We start from the raw sequence: 16,256 nt of genomic DNA, 5'->3' as shown, positions 1-16,256 counted from the left end.
CATCATTTTGCTATGTCACTGTTGTTGTTGCTGCTGCTGCTGTTTTCTGTGCCACCTAATTGATTAAAATGATTTTTTAAAAACAAAACACAATGCTATACTGTGGCAGGGAGCTAGATAGTGACCTTCAAGGTCCCACATGGTTTATATGGGTGGCATTGGTTGCCGGTTGGGTACCTGCAGTGCTTTTTTTTCTGGGGGGATGCAGGGGTACGCATACCCCCAAACATTTTGTGAATCTAGGTTTGGCCTCATTGAGGGGCAGTATTTCAATATGAGTGGGAAATTGAAAGTACTCCTAAACATTTTTTTTAGGGTGGGGGAAGCACTGGGTACCTGTAATGTGGAGGGGTAGTTTCAGTAGCATGGACTCCATGGATCTATTCCAATGAACTCACTTTTATGGGTCCACTTTTCCCTTTGTAGATTTTCCTCTATTGTACAACAAGAAAAACGGGTCGTCTTCAAAGGATACCTCTGCCTGTGTTCAAAGTGACTTTAAGGATGAGGTCTTTCAGACAGAGGTAGGAAGCAACACATTTTTAACAGTATGCTTTGTTGAAGAAGTGCAATATAATACTACAGTATAAATACTACAGGGTATTGCTGTAAATATGCATAGTTACATATGTATAGCATTTTGTGTTGTATTTTTACAATGAGATGTATGGATGAAGGGTGGTTTGCAAAAAAATAAACAAAATGTTTAGATTATAAATTATTTGTAGCTTATGCTTTCTTCAGTGGATTAGTGCAACCATGGATGGGAGGGTCACTGTCTAGATCAGACTGAACTTGCCTCCTAGTGAATAGTAGTTACACAAGCATAATACAATACAGTCATACCTTGGTTTTTGAACAGCTTAGTTCTCGAACGTTTTGGCTCCCGAACACTGCAAACCCGGAAGTGAGTGTTCTGGTCGGCAAACTAGTTTGGGAAGCCAAATGTCTGGCGAGGATTCCATGGCTTCTGATTGGCTGCAGGAGCTTCCTGCAGCCAATCAGAAGTTGTGCTTTGGTTTGCGAACATTTTGGAAGTCAAACGGACTTCTGGAACAAATTCTGTTCGACTTCCAAGGTATGAGTGTACTATGTCACCATCTTGTTGTTGTTGTTTTAAAAAAATGGAAAACTTTTTTTAACCTACACTAGCTGTTTGTCTGCTGCGTCTATATATATATATATATATATATATATATATATATATATATATGCAGGTTTTGGTGTCCTCGGGTGTCTTCCCGTGTAAAAGTTGGGGTGTCTAGGCGACGTTTCGACGAGGTCTCACTCGTCATCTTCAGGCTGGTGCTTTCGGCTTCTTGTTACTGGAACAGAGCGGGATCTCAATGTTTGAGTTCTTATAAATACTGTAGAGGGGGTGTGGTGTCTAGCCTCCAATGTTCTGGGCAGAGAGGAAGTTCCCAGGCTAGTGTGCCTTTTCTTCTTTTGTTCCTTAATTACTTGAGAGATACCTTGAGTGATTTCTTGAGTGATATCCTGAGTACCACTTAGGTGGGTCATTAGGTGTGGATTAGTTGCTAAAGTCTTTGTGTCTTGACCTCTTGAACTTTGTGAAGAGTTTTCCTGAGAAGATGGCTGTATTGCACTTAGTTGTGCTTTGGCTTGGCTTCGTGTATAGGGGCGAGCTGTGGTTTTGTGGCTTGTGTCAGCCAGATCTGTGTAGGGATTGCAGGGGGGTGCAGCATCCGGAGGTGCCACCATGGACTGGCTACTGGATGGTGTCAGTAATTCATCTGTGGAGAGGGTCTGGGTTTGGGTCTGGTGTGGTTGATTGGTGTTGGCGTTCTGTGTGCCTCTGGATCTGGTGTCAGTTTTTGTGGGGAGGGCTAATTTCCAGATGTCTGGCAAGCGGGATGTGTCGTCACGCTTGTTCATGTTGTGAGGGTGTTTCTCTATCTCGATGGCTTCCATGATTATTCTCTTGTGGTGATGTTCCGTGTTAAAGAGCAATTTGGAATCTGCAAAATTAATTTCGTGTCCTGTTTCTTTCATGTGTTGGAAAAGAGAGGAAGTTTTTTCTTCTTTTTTGACGGCATTCTTGTGTTCTGCGATACGTGCATTTATTCGTCTGTTTGTTTGTCCAATGTACGTGGCTGGGCAGACTTTGCAGGGTATTTCATAGATCCCTTGGAACCTGTACATGGAACACTTTGAAACCAATGCTTTAGACAAGTCAGAACACAAACCCAAACTTTGGCTCAGATATGTTGACGACACCTTTGTAATTTGGCCACACGGGAAGGAAAAACTGGATAGCTTCCTCACACATCTCAACAACTTACACCCCAAAATACAATTCACTATGGAAATAGAAGCCAACAACCAACTTCCCTTCCTTGACGTCCAAATCTACAAAAAACCTGATGGCTCCCTAGGACACACTATCTACCAGAAAAAAACACACACCAACCGCTACTTACATGCACAATCACACCACCACCCTGCACAAATAAACTCCGTAGCCAAGACTCTCATCTCCAGAACCAAACGCCTGGCTGACAAAGACCACTTGACAACTGAGTTACAGAATCTCTCAAATGTGTTAATTGCCAATGGATACCAGCAAAACAGGATTACGAAGCTAATCCAAAAGGAAACACCCCCCAAAAACCAAGACACAGAAGAAAACAATGGCATGGCCCTCCTTCCTTATATCAAGGGCACTACAGATAAAATTAGCAAAATCCTCCATAAACACAATATCAAAACAGCCTTTTGCACCAACCAAAAAATAGCCAATATCCTCAGAAACCCCAAGGATAAAATCCAGTTGGAAAACCAAGGGATCTATGAAATACCCTACAAAGTCTGCCCAGCCACGTACATTGGACAAACAAACAGACGAATAAATGCACGTATCGCAGAACACAAGAATGCCGTCAAAAAAGAAGAAAAAACTTCCTCTCTTTTCCAACACATGAAAGAAACAGGACACGAAATTAATTTTGCAGATTCCAAATTGCTCTTTAACACGGAACATCACCACAAGAGAATAATCATGGAAGCCATCGAGATAGAGAAACACCCTCACAACATGAACAAGCGTGACGACACATCCCGCTTGCCAGACATCTGGAAATTAGCCCTCCCCACAAAAACTGACACCAGATCCAGAGGCACACAGAACGCCAACACCAATCAACCACACCAGACCCAAACCCAGACCCTCTCCACAGATGAATTACTGACACCATCCAGTAGCCAGTCCATGGTGGCACCTCCGGATGCTGCACCCCCCTGCAATCCCTACACAGATCTGGCTGACACAAGCCACAAAACCACAGCTCGCCCCTATACACGAAGCCAAGCCAAAGCACAACTAAGTGCAATACAGCCATCTTCTCAGGAAAACTCTTCACAAAGTTCAAGAGGTCAAGACACAAAGACTTTAGCAACTAATCCACACCTAATGACCCACCTAAGTGGTACTCAGGATATCACTCAAGAAATCACTCAAGGTATCTCTCAAGTAATTAAGGAACAAAAGAAGAAAAGGCACACTAGCCTGGGAACTTCCTCTCTGCCCAGAACATTGGAGGCTAGACACCACACCCCCTCTACAGTATTTATAGGAACTCAAACATTGAGATCCCGCTCTGTTCCAGTAACAAGAAGCCGAAAGCACCAGCCTGAAGATGACGAGTGAGACCTCGTCGAAACGTCGCCTAGACACCCCAACTTTTACACGGGAAGACACCCGAGGACACCAAAACCTGCATTCCTGTACCCGTGAAAATCTACGAAAGCATATATATATATATATATATATATTGCAGTGAACTCCTACAGACATCTGAATATCTAAATATCTTGACTGTCTCCCAGGGATATTTGGATAAAAGCAAGACCCTGCAGTTATAGTGTAGTCGTTTTCCATTTTATTGGAATGTTTTTGTGAGACTTTCTGGCATTTTTATGGGGGAGTGTATTTTCTCATGTAATTGTTTGAAAACACTCTCTAAATAGAAGCAAGGGTGACCTGGCTGCATTTTCCTCTAAAAATAATCATTTTATGCATTCCATACAGCTGACATCTCCTGACAAGAGTCCAGAAATTACAAGAGGACATTTCAAGCTACACAGCCCAGCATTTCAAAGGAAAGGAAAAGCCAGAGATAAACCCAGTGAAATTGCATCCTATGTTCCTCACTATTCACTCCACAACTGCCCTGATAGCTTTCCATTGGCACATAGCAGATCCACTTGTCACGTTGATCTGACTTCACCTCTCAGTTACCCTCAGCTTGAAGGCAAGGATTACAGAACTGAAGATGCACATTTAGGAAACTGGGTGATGAATAGTGAGCCACTGATCTCTCAGTTGTATACAAAGAATTCAGGGTTGTCCTCTGCAGACCCTGATGACGGAGATAAGAATGCCAAAGAACAGCATGACAATCATTTGAACAAAGCTAAAAACAAGATAATGAGGAGGTTGACACTTTCAATGGAGCAGAAGCCCAGAAGACCTGCTCTGGATGATGCTGAGCTAGATATTACAAGAATGGAACATGACTGCCAAGGAATTCCAGACCAGAAGAATGCTTATTTTAACAGATATGAGAACATACCGAAACAATCCAGTTGTGGTCAATCTCAGAGGTTCTCGGATAACCATTCTCCAGTTTTGTCTCCTGGACAGACGCTTTCAAAGAATGTTGGTGATTGTCCCAAAGAACACACTGCCACCCAGCCGAAATCACCACTGAGGCTAATTGCCAAAGCTATAAAGAAATCCATCATAGAACCTCTTACTTCTCCTCCAGCAGGTTTGAAAAAGGCCCAGGACGCACCTGCCAAATTTCCTTTGGAAAGCACATTTTTCAATTTCCCACAGGCCCTGGTTCGCTCTGCCAGTCTCAGATGCAGCAAGAATCATGGAGACTATAACGTACAAACACAGGAGCTCAGTGTGTTGGATGATGCAGAAAAAAGACTTGGAACGAGGAGTTCAAATGGGTCTCATTTTTCCAGCAGTTTGAGAGAGGAATATTCATGTGTTGACAAAGGCACATCTTTTCCTGTTTACAGTGCGCATAGCAGCCCTTCCCAGAGTCTTCATAAACCCGAACATTCCTCTTCTACCAATGCTGATGATGTGCCAACACTTCTAGAAAGGTTTACCCTTAAAGAGAACCTCTGGAAGTCTGCCAGAGATGAGTGGTGTGCTCACAATCAAAAGAACACCCGCTATTCATCTCTAAGGCACAGGAACAAAAACGCTGATGCCGTTTTGGATGGTCCTGAACAGAGGAACAATGTGTGGAACCTATTCAGCAGCTTTAGGAATAAAGCAGATGTCAAAGTTAAAAGCCCTGTGTCACCTTGTACCATCTTTGATGTTGATGAAGTACTAAATAGTTCTTCCAAAGGAGAATACTTAGGTAAGCAAACTCCCTCCTTTAAGATTTTTATTTCCAGTTGTTGTTTTTTTAAACAAAGTGTGTATAGTGCTTTAATGCAAGATTAAATCTTTAAACAATTTGCATAAAATAGTGTAAAATCCCATTTTGGGATTTTCTGTGGGCTAATGCCAATAGGTCCCCCTGCCCACCAGGACCTTTGGCAGGTGGAACTGGGAGTTTTGTGGCAGAGAAGTGACACCAGCATTGCTCTTAGGCAGAGCCTGGCTGAGTGGTTTTGGGCTTGGGAAAATGAAACCTCTGCCCCCTGCAACCCTCCCAGCATGGCAGATCAAGGGTGCTGGGTTTTAGCCTTCTTATGTTTAGCTTTCCCCTTACTACCTTGTTGTATACCATCCTGGAAATGTTTCACATTGTAGGATGGGAAGTGTTTCGTTTTTAAAATGTAACCTATAAGAGCAATATGGTCCAGAAGAAAACAAATCCCAGTTGCCATGGCAATGCCTTTGACAATGATGTTCCAGCTGTTTGCGATATATAGAACAAATGCATGCATTTCTGCTATCTCCATGCCCCCGCTCCTTGTTGCTGGTGGAAAGGTGAAGACTCTTGACACATGGCAGGGGCCCATGCAGTTAAGTAGTTCATATATATTACGGCTCAGAGTCAATGACATCCCCATGGCAACTGTAGTGTGATCTGGTCTTCTGCTATAGTATGTGTGCTTCTACCAGATACATTCAATGCCACTTTTTTAAAAGGAGGAGGAGGGGAGGGGAGGGGAGAGGCAGGGAGCAGGTGGCCTTTTTATATCATATAGTTTTATTTTGAAATGAAATAAATAAAATAAAATCCCATCAATAAACAGGCACACTCTTAACAACTTAACAGTACAAAACAATCACTAGATGAGCAAATAAAGTTGCTATTTACAGTCCTTCATATATCTGTAGTTTGCAGACAACTACAGTAAAACCAGCAGATGATCACTATATATAATATAAATAATAATTGATAGGAACATTAGAATGCTACTCTCTACTGCTTTGTCTCATCTCTCGTGGTAATTGTACAGTCTTTACCAGGGCTTTCCCCTCCAGCCAGAACTTGTCAAAACTAAGTTCCAGCACCTCTCAGGTGGATGCCATTGTTATTCTAAGAGAATAAGAGAGGTGTTCATTGTGAGTTCCAGCACCTCTTTTTCAAGAAAAATAGCACTGGTCTTTGCCACTCTGGTGCCCTCCACAAATCCGATCAGCACCAACCAGCACTGGCTGGGGTCAATAAGTGCTGTCCAAAACATCTGGAGGACACAAAGTATAATGGAATATACTGCTGCAGTTGGCTGTTTTACTCTTCATGCTTAAGCGTGGTCTCTAGAATATGAATCCTGGTACATCAGGATGTGCTTTGGTGCTACAAAACACTTCCTATCATGGGTGTAGCAAGGGTTTTTGTTAGTCTTTTGTTGGGGGTGCAGAACCTCAGTTAGCTATGTATTTTTCTTGATGGGGGGGCAACTGCCCCTCCCTGCCCCCCCTGGCTATGCCCATGCTTCCTATCCTTGTAAAGCATTTTAATTATTGGATATATGAAAGGGAAGGGAGGGAGGGAGAAGGTTCTGGAGATCTCCACTTCTAGAGCGGGAAAAGGGAATCTTGGTTCTGTTCCAAAGGCATATCAAGGTAACTTGAGGATTATAGCTTATTTCTTTAAATATGCTTCAGCAGCTTTGAGCACAAGGGTGTTTGGAGAAATGCCCATGTAGGCCCATCAAATTCAGTGCTTTTCAGAGTAAAAGAAGCTGATAATTAAGCAGGGTAATGATACGTGAATGCAACCGTTTTTTATATAACACACACTCCGTTTGTCAAGCCTATTTTGCTGCAGTTGTTAACAAGGGGATGTTCCCGTTAACAACATGTCTTTGCCCTCATTGTTCAGTGGCTCATAATTCCAGTAGTGCAATGCTGGCTTAATAGAGCCAGCTGGCCTTCGAAGCCATCCAATGGGAATTGAGTCACCGCCTTCAGCTGCACACTTGGCTTTCCATCATCTGGTCTAGCTCCACCACCCTGGGGACACGTGGGATTTCTAGCCGTCCTGGATCAGCAGAGCATCTTCAAGGGGTTGTTTCAGTTTGTTGTTTTCCCTTGATTCCAAAGATGGCAAAGGAATGGAATATTCTTGGATATTCAGCCCATAACTCAAATTCACTAGCGCTATGAGTGCGTCTTGGCACACGTAACTTCACATGCCTAGTCAATCCCAGAATGTAATCTAATAGGCTCACTGAGCCGGGAGTGTGCTGGGTTGTTTGAGCCCGCATCTGTCAGGGAGGCGGAAAGAGGTTCCTCTGACCCTCAAGGTATAGTTGGAATATTGAAGGGATCCTGCCAATGTTACTTTTAGGATGTGGGTACCACTTCAGCACATAACAGCGCTGTGGCTACATCATGGACAGGGGCGCCGACTTATAAAAAATATTGGGGGGGCCCATACCGGGGTCCTGCCCCGGGAAGTTTTCTAAATTTTAGATTAAAATTAGTGAGTTTTAAAGTTTTTTAAAAGTATTTTCGAGTCATATGATCAACATTAGGACCCCGAAAACTCGACTCTCTATAACTCCACACTCCGGGAAACTCGACAAGCCTGAAACACTTTTTGGCTTTGAAAAAAGAAACAAAACATAAACACGCACGGTATTTTCGTAAAAAGCTAATTTATTTTACAGTAACAATTATGCTTATAGACTATTACAGAGCAGTGAATATATAGCTCTGAAAAGACTGAAATGATATTTAAATAAATCCTAAACTATCATTAAAAGAATAAAACATAAAACATTGCTGTCGCACAGTAATAGCACTTTGATTAATAAGTGAAATAGCTAATTTAAGCTTACTTTGAATGAGGCTGAGGGTTCATTAAATAAAAATAATATCTCAAAGTTAATGCTTTAATACAGTTAATAAAGTTAATACAGTATGCCTAATACTGTATGTAAATACTGTAATACTGTATGTAAATAACGGGCTTTAATTGGGTCTTACACCCTAAAAATATTTAAGTATTTGAAAATAACTAATACAGTACTATAGTAATATAGAAATACAGTACTAAACTAGTACTAATGTTTCAAAACTGAAAAATTAGCATTCTGTATGTATTTAATTCTCTATTTTATAAAGATTTTTAATATCTGACAGTGAGTTTGGAGTAGCCCAATGCAAAAATCCTGAGGATCCATGTGGATCCATGCTTTGTAACCACGTTTTTGCACCATTGCAGCCCCAGGCAACAGTGGGTGCGTGATTTTTTTGGTACAGACTGTAGCCATGGACATGTAATGTGATCTGATGGTGAATTTAGGGTGACCCAATGCAAAAATCCTGAGGATCCATGTGGATCCGTGCTTTGTCACCACGTTTTAAATGGGGAGGGAAGGAAAAACACAGAAGGGACAAGAAGCACAAGAGGGGTGTGCGGAGAAGCAGCTGGCTAAGAATGCAGGGGAGGAGTTTAACGGGGTGGGGGGGAGGAAAGGAAGGCAAAAGTCCCCCCCCAAGCCAGCCCTCTCTCTCTCTCTCTCCCACCTGCATCCCTAGAGCACGGAGAGGAGGAGGTGGTGGGCTGGAGCCTGCACGCAGTGTGACTAGGAAAGAATTAGAAGGAAGGACTCGATCCTTTCCTTAACCCTCTGCTTGCCAGGAGGGCAGGGGATTCCCTGCTCTTTGTTGAGTTTGAGCAAACGCAGCAACAGAAGCGGGTGGGCAGTAAGACCCTGAGGCAGAATGCAGGAAAGCAGCAGCTTCCGCCTTCCCTCCGCCCGACCGCCCGATCTGATTTTTGCCTGATTTTTGCCTATTTTTGCCCCTGCGCTCCGGCGAGTCAGCTCCAGGGACCACACATTCGCTCAATAACACGCACAGACATTTCCCCTTACTTTTTAGGAGAAAAAATCTGCGTGTTATAAAGCGAAATTTACAGTAATAATTTTCTTAAATTATTGGGGGGGCAGAGCCCCCCCAAACGAATTTTTGAGGGGGCTCGGGCCCCCTCAGGCCCCATGGAGTCGGCGCCTATGATCATGGACACATGTTATGAAGAGTCCTGCAGGGGCTCCAACACCTTAAAGGTTACATCAGGTTTTATTGAGACACAATAAGACCCTTGGTGCCATTCTCCTTTTGCCCAACTGCCCACCATTTGCTTGAGGCTGCTCATGGACAATGGTGGGCTTGGGTACGATGCTCAAAGGTCAAAATCCGCCCCCCCCCCCGTGCTGCTTTCCCAAAGGTGAATAAGGAGGCGCCTGGCTTTGGCAAGGAGGCACAAGGTTCTGGCAGGGTCCCAGAGCCCTCACATCTCCTTCCCAAGGCCCAGTGCCTTGCTTACTGGGTTTTGAGACAGTGCCCCCTCAGCTCAGTGCCCGGTAAGGGCATACCACTCACACAGCCCTAAATTTGCCCATCATGGACTGGGGGTTGCAGTGTGTCATCCTTCCAAAGAGGAGTCTTCCAGGTCCTTTAACAAAAGAGCCTTCCCCCTCTTTACATCTTTTCTGATCCATGAGCAACATGGCTTCTCAGTTAATGTTTTCTTCCTGCAGCTCCTTGCCTACTCCAGCACTTAGTTTTTAAACTCCTTTTGGTGTAAAATGAAGCCAGGAAGGTGAAAAGGCACAGTGAGCCATGGGTGTGTGCCCACTCTTGCTTGTGCATACACAGGTAACCTTGCAATCATCATCTAGTAAGTAACCTGTGTGTGTCAAAGGACACTTGAAAAGAAATGTTTCGGCCCTCAGGGCAACAGGGGATAGACTCTTATTTTCGTTCTAGTTATCCCCAAAATCTATAACCTTCTCTACCAACCACATTGTCCTTCCTAATAAATGTTGCATTCATTCAATGGATTATAGTAAATAGGAACATACATAGCCATATTGGGTCAGATCACTTGTCCATGTAACTCAGTATTCCCTACACTGACTGACAGTGGCTTTCTAGGATTACAGGCAGGAGTCTCTCCCAGCCCTACCTGGAGATGCCAGGAATCGAACCCAAGACCTTCTGCCATGCAATGCAGATGCTCTAACACTAAGCCTCCCACTTCCTTAGTTACATCCTACAGTTATCCTGCTTGTGCCAAGAAGCCTTCAGTCATTTTAGGATGCATATGTTTGCCACTTACTGTCTGACCAGCGTCTAATCCAGGTGTTAATCATTAATCCTGCAGCAACTTAAGTGTATCACCAGATGTTCCCTGTACCTTTTCTGTTTTCTTAGAGAGGAGGAAGAAATGAATTAGCCATTAAAAAAAAAATCATGTGGAAATTTATAGGCCTGTTAAAACACTATGCTGATGAAAAGAGAATAAATATAATTTTGGGGCCCAAAATTGAAAGCAGTTTGAATCTCTGAATACAGGTCTCAGCCTGAACTTTCGGTTTGAGCGAAATCTGTGGAAGAATGCATCATTGTGGGGTGTGTGTTCATTATGTACAGCATTTACTGTTCAACACACAGTGTGATAATCTTGAGCGAGGGAGAGAAAATATATATGTGACATTTGTTTAGGCCTAATTAATGAAATATTTATGTTGCATGAGGCCGTGTGATAAAACCTCCTCCGTGAAGCCCATTTGCTTCTGATTATATTTGTGACTTTTTTTATATGACCAGACATTCTGACGCCAGCTCTTTTACACTGAGCAGATGTCACAGAGTAAAAATGGGTGCCAGATGCTACAAACCACATAAGGGTAATTTGTTTAAGAGCTGGCTCAGACTTGGTGCATTCAATTAGCCCGCATGGTGAGCCTTAGACAATCATTTAGATAACACGGCTAACTTCAGATATGCATTTTAATAACAGATCTGATTTTTTGAATGGAAGCCTGAGCCATCATACAATGGAAGTAGGAGTTAACTGATTCGTACATAAAACTTGATATGTTTGCAAGGGTAGCTGTGACCAAGGACTTGCCAGGCAGTGAAGGCCTTGAACAGTTGCCAAAAGCTTAATTAATGTAATTAGCCAGTGTTCCAAATTGCTGCTAGGTATAGCCTTGCAAAGCTGCAGGCAGGTGCAGTCTCAGAAGCTATGGGGGGAAATCCACTTAAAGCCCAGGTTGAGAATACTGCCTGCGCCACTGAGCTTTCTGTTCCTCTTTCAGGTTCTGAACAATTACCTGCCAGAAAACAAGTTGTTGACTATTGCTCTTCATCCTCTGACAGCGAATTAGAAGGCAGGTCTTCATTGCCACGCAAGGTAACGTTTTCAAGGCTTCCCTCCCCATATTGGAAATAGTAAAGGTTCAGTATAAAATGAACTCTGTGATTTACTACTGAGTGTCAAGAACCAAAGGGCATTACAATAGTTCCTCTCATCCACAGAACTGGCACAAGAGGTCAGGTATTTGCCTGGAGCCCCACTTCAGAAAATGGGGTCCCCAGGGAATAATCACAGCTAGCCAAAATGACAAAGGGAGGGAGAGAGAGTCTGGAAGGACAATGTAATAAATAAACAAGTGCTGGCAGCCACAGTGAAGAAATCGCCGCAACAATTGTTGTTCTTATTATTTATTAATTTACAAACTACTTAATGCCAAAATAAGACTTCCAGCCTCTGCCAATGACACTGCTGAGTTGCCAACTTCTTTGTGGTGTTGATTTTTTCAGATGTTTTTAGTGGTTCTTGTTTTTATCAATAAGCTGCCTCATGTGCCATTAGGGGAAAAGGTGGGGCATAAATAAATATATTACTGCAAATATTAATACTGCAGAGTTTGAAGCGACTGGATGCATAAAAACTGACTCCTTTTGGAATGAAACATTGTCCAGACCCATTAGATATTATTCAAAACTTTACCTGCAGAACTTCTTCCAAAACAAAACAAAAACATCAAAGATACATCCAAATAATTCTATATAAGATCTTGTGTTGTCCAGCACAGGCTCAGCATCTTAAAAATAACTTTATCCAGGATTCCATTACAGCCTCCATTATAGCCTGAGGTCATGTGCTCCTGTAGAGAAACCCCCACTGTGCAAGTGGAAAGTCTTTGTGCTGAAAGAGCTCTTTAGTTGAATCCTACCAAACCACATTGCTTGTCTGGGTAGGCTTCCCCCCGAAATGAAGTAAGTTTTTAGTGGGCATCTAAAACAGTACAGTGAGGGTGCTTGTCTGGTGATAATATAGTCAGGACTTCAGAGCATGGTTGCCGCCACACTAAAAAACTAGTTTCTTATAAATGAGAAATGAACATTACGTGGCACTTGCAAATGCAAATATTTTGCAGATTGTTGTGATTGAGAAAGTACATATGAGGCAAGGCAATCCTTCAAGCAAACTGGTCCCAAGCTGTTACAAACTTAATAAACTAATAGTTTCAGTAATATGGCTTTAACGTGTATATTGGTCCATGTGGCAATGACATGTTTGTTGGAGTAACAAGCAGGAGAATAAAATTAACCAAACGTAGATTGGAAGAGTTAAAACCAGTTATCGTCCTTATTGCTGTAGACTGGAAAATAATTAAGCCAGATAAAAATGCATGGTCCCCTAGTTGGAATTGAGGTTCTAATTAAGTCAAAAAGTAGTATAAATCAAGTGATGTAAAGAGGATTGCTTCTGTGTGATTTCGTAGATACTGTTGTATTTTTCTTTTTGGATATATTTTACTAGAAAATTAATGAAAACGACACCAAAGTGATGAGTATGCTGCATGTACTGTAACTGATACTAGTGCAAGAAGTATAAGAGGATGCATTTCTGCCAAGATTCAAGATAGGCCCTGACGGCACAGTGTTTCAACTGTGCCATTGGAGAACAGTGCCTTTGAGAACAAGTTCTTTGCTGGTGATGCTAACTGGGCTGAGTTTGGAGCCAGGCATGCACTTTTTGTTCTTGCTGATATTTGCAGTGGTGTTCTATCTACGGCAATCTTCTCCCAGCTGGTTTGTCTCCCACCTTTTCCACTCCATTTCCAAGCATCTCCTACACAAATATGTGTATAACGGCTATGTTCTACCTCCACTGTCGGTGGCATATGCTGGGAGCTGCAGGTGGGCAGTGCCCACTCATGTCCAGCTTGCAGGCTTCCCACAGGCATCTGGTTGGTAACTGTGGGAACAGGATGCTGGACTGGATAGGCCATTGGCCTGATCCAGCAGGCTTGCCTTACATTTAACAAATGCCAAGAGACAATTTTGGAACCCTGAAGGAGAAAAGCAGCCAAGAGAGAGAACTTTGCTTTATATATTGTTATGGGCTTGTGGGAGGCCAGATTCCCCTAAATTCCTGAGGGCCAGATTCTCCCCATAAATCCTGGATTTAGTAAAAGTTAGACTTAATCAAGTGTTGATTAAACATTGCCAAATTTAGATATGCTAATGAGCCAAGCCAACTCACAGAGCTAGCTGGATAGGCTATTAGCCAGGGACAAAGGCAAGTCATGGCCTATCAAGGAAACCATCAGAGGGCAAGACTTCTTTGCTGGGTGCTAATGGGCAGATAAGGCTAGGTCAGACATAGGCAAACTCTGCCCTCTAGATGTTTTGGGACTACAACTCCCATCATCCCTAGCTAACAGGACCAGTGGACAGGGATGATGGGACTTGTAGTCTCAAAACATCTGGAGGGCCGAGTTTGCCTATGCCTGGGCTAGGTTTATGGTTTCAGCTTTGAATGATGCAGGCTGGGGGGAGGTCCTTTGAGTCAATTAGCAGCAAGAAGGAGAAAGAGAGGCAGAACTCCATATGAGCTGAGGATAATGGGTTAGAACTAAGAGACACAGAAGATGGCTTGTTGCTGTCCTTTGAATCCAATGCTATTCTTAAGGGGGAGGCCAGACGCTCACAGGATGTGAATGTTCTGCAATCCCTCCATCTAGATGCGGGTTGTATATATATATTTTTTATAATAATTTTTATTAAGGTTTTCCAAATTAAAACAAATTAAAACAAATTAAATCCAATTTATAAACTTTTTGCCAATAACCAGGACTTCCCCTCCCTACCCCCTCTTGTGTTCCAAATCTTCCAAATCAGCAATTAAATTCAACAAGTTCTTATCCCCAAATTACACTCATCATCAATAACCCAATTTATCCAAATTCCCATCCCCTAAGATCGATCTATACCCTTCCACGAGTTTCCCCCTTTCAAACATAATACAGATGGAAATAAGATAAATATGAATAGTGATTTTACAGCCTTTGGATTCCAATTTTCCCTCCCCTCTTTCCCCTTTGCGTTTCACCTATCCCTCTACTTCTAATATCTTCCTGGAGTTCCCACATTACACTATGTCCCTCAGGTTCTTTGCCAGTCTTTGATTACGGGTGTCCAATCGTAGAAGGAGTCTATCAAAAAAGGGGCCCATTTCTTCTATCCAGGTTTTTATATCCAGGAGTAAAAACTCCAATTTTATTTCCATAAGCTTGTCAAACCTGAATATCCCAAATGTTCCCTCTCCCAGTTCTGACCAGTTCTTGTTATTTCCTTGTTCTTGTCAATCATTCTCCTCCTTTTTATTTCTCTGTTCTCCCACAGAAATGTTCTTTTTCCAAAAGTTTCTAGTGTCTCTGCAGAGGCTTGTTATTCATGGAGCAAAGCATTGCATCATGTTCCTTTCATTTTCCAACAAATAGTTCCATTGTTTCCTGTAGTGTGTAGACCTCTGTAGACAAAATAATGTTCCATTCCTGCAGTTTCCCAGGAGATTAAAAGTTCCATTCAACTGTTCAAGTTTCCTGCAAAAACACATGCAATATCCCTCGGCTCCTCTAGGTGGATTACAGTAGCAAAGTTCCCTTCCAGAATCACATCCACCAGTCCAAGTAGCTTGTTAACCGATATTTAAAACAGTTTATATTCAATTTATAACAAATATAACCGGCAAAGTCTTCATAACAAAATCTCTATTTTAATCTTCCTTTTTGACAGCTCTTTGACAGCTGTCAAAACCTCCATCGCTTTTCTCCAGGCAGTTTCACGAATCGCTCCAGGGATTCCGGGGGGGGGGGGGTTGCTTTTTTTAAAACAATTCCACTTTTCTCCTCCAGCTCAATCTTATAATTTTCCCTCGCGAAGTTGCTGATTCGGCAAGATAAGGTTACACTCGATCTTAGTTGTCCAGTCCTTTGTTTTGGCTCTTCTACAATTTAGGGGTGGGCTGACTTCCTTTTTTCCGCCTCCCCCGTTCGCTCCGAATTTTAAAAATTTATCCCTTTTTTTTTTAGTCCATATTCCAATTACTCATGGGTTCTTCTTTAGAGCCAAATTTTCAATAGAAGAAGTCAGCGCTCTCCGCCGGATGGCATGCGGCTGCGCTCGGCAGGGATAGCAGAGAACTCAAAGCACCACGCTTCTCCCTGGCACCCGATCCGTAGCCTTTAAAAAGGCTCCTTCACGAGTCGGGAGAGCGCTAACGGTGCCAGCCGAGTCTCCATGTCCACGGCCTCCTCTGGCCGTGGTTTTTGAGGGTCCCCGCATCGCCGGTGCGGTAGGACCCAGCCCCTGCCAAGCCGGCTCCCTCCGGAGCTCGGAGAGAGTCCGCCATTCGGCGATGGCGCCGACCCGGAAGTCCTAGATGCGGGTTGTATATAAAACCATATATCATAAAGACACCACAGTCTCTGCTGTGCCTAATTCCTGAAGGACACACAAACCCTGGGTAAGTGCCTGGACCCCTGGAATCTCACAACACTCAGATATAGAGATAGTGTGCAACAATATGTAAAGGGATAGATACATGAAATGAAACATGTTTGGCACAACCATGCCTCTGTGTGTTTTGGAAAACTCTATAAAGTTATAAGCAGCCTAGTTATTAAATTGCAAATAGTCTTTGACATTCAGTTTGAAA

At 42.9% G+C, this 16,256-nt stretch overlaps 1 protein-coding gene across 7 annotated transcripts in view; it reads left to right on the top strand.

Annotated features, from left to right (window-relative positions):
• The window catches only part of MICAL2 (microtubule associated monooxygenase, calponin and LIM domain containing 2), a 144,641-nt gene that overhangs the window by 118,124 nt on the left and 10,261 nt on the right, over positions 1-16,256 (top strand). For all 7 annotated transcript variants that reach the window (XM_083724321.1, XM_083724320.1, XM_083724319.1 and 4 more), the window contains 3 exons: positions 427-524; positions 4,049-5,405; positions 11,563-11,657. In XM_083724321.1, the coding sequence (XP_083580447.1) occupies positions 427-524; positions 4,049-5,405; positions 11,563-11,657 (1,550 nt within the window). The remainder of the gene's footprint in view (positions 1-426; positions 525-4,048; positions 5,406-11,562; positions 11,658-16,256) is intronic.

Source organism: Podarcis gaigeae (assembly GCF_964106915.1).
Source record: "Podarcis gaigeae genome assembly, chromosome: 1".
Lineage (NCBI taxonomy): Eukaryota > Metazoa > Chordata > Lepidosauria > Squamata > Lacertidae > Podarcis > Podarcis gaigeae.
This window is presented reverse-complemented; position numbering and strand designations above follow the sequence as displayed.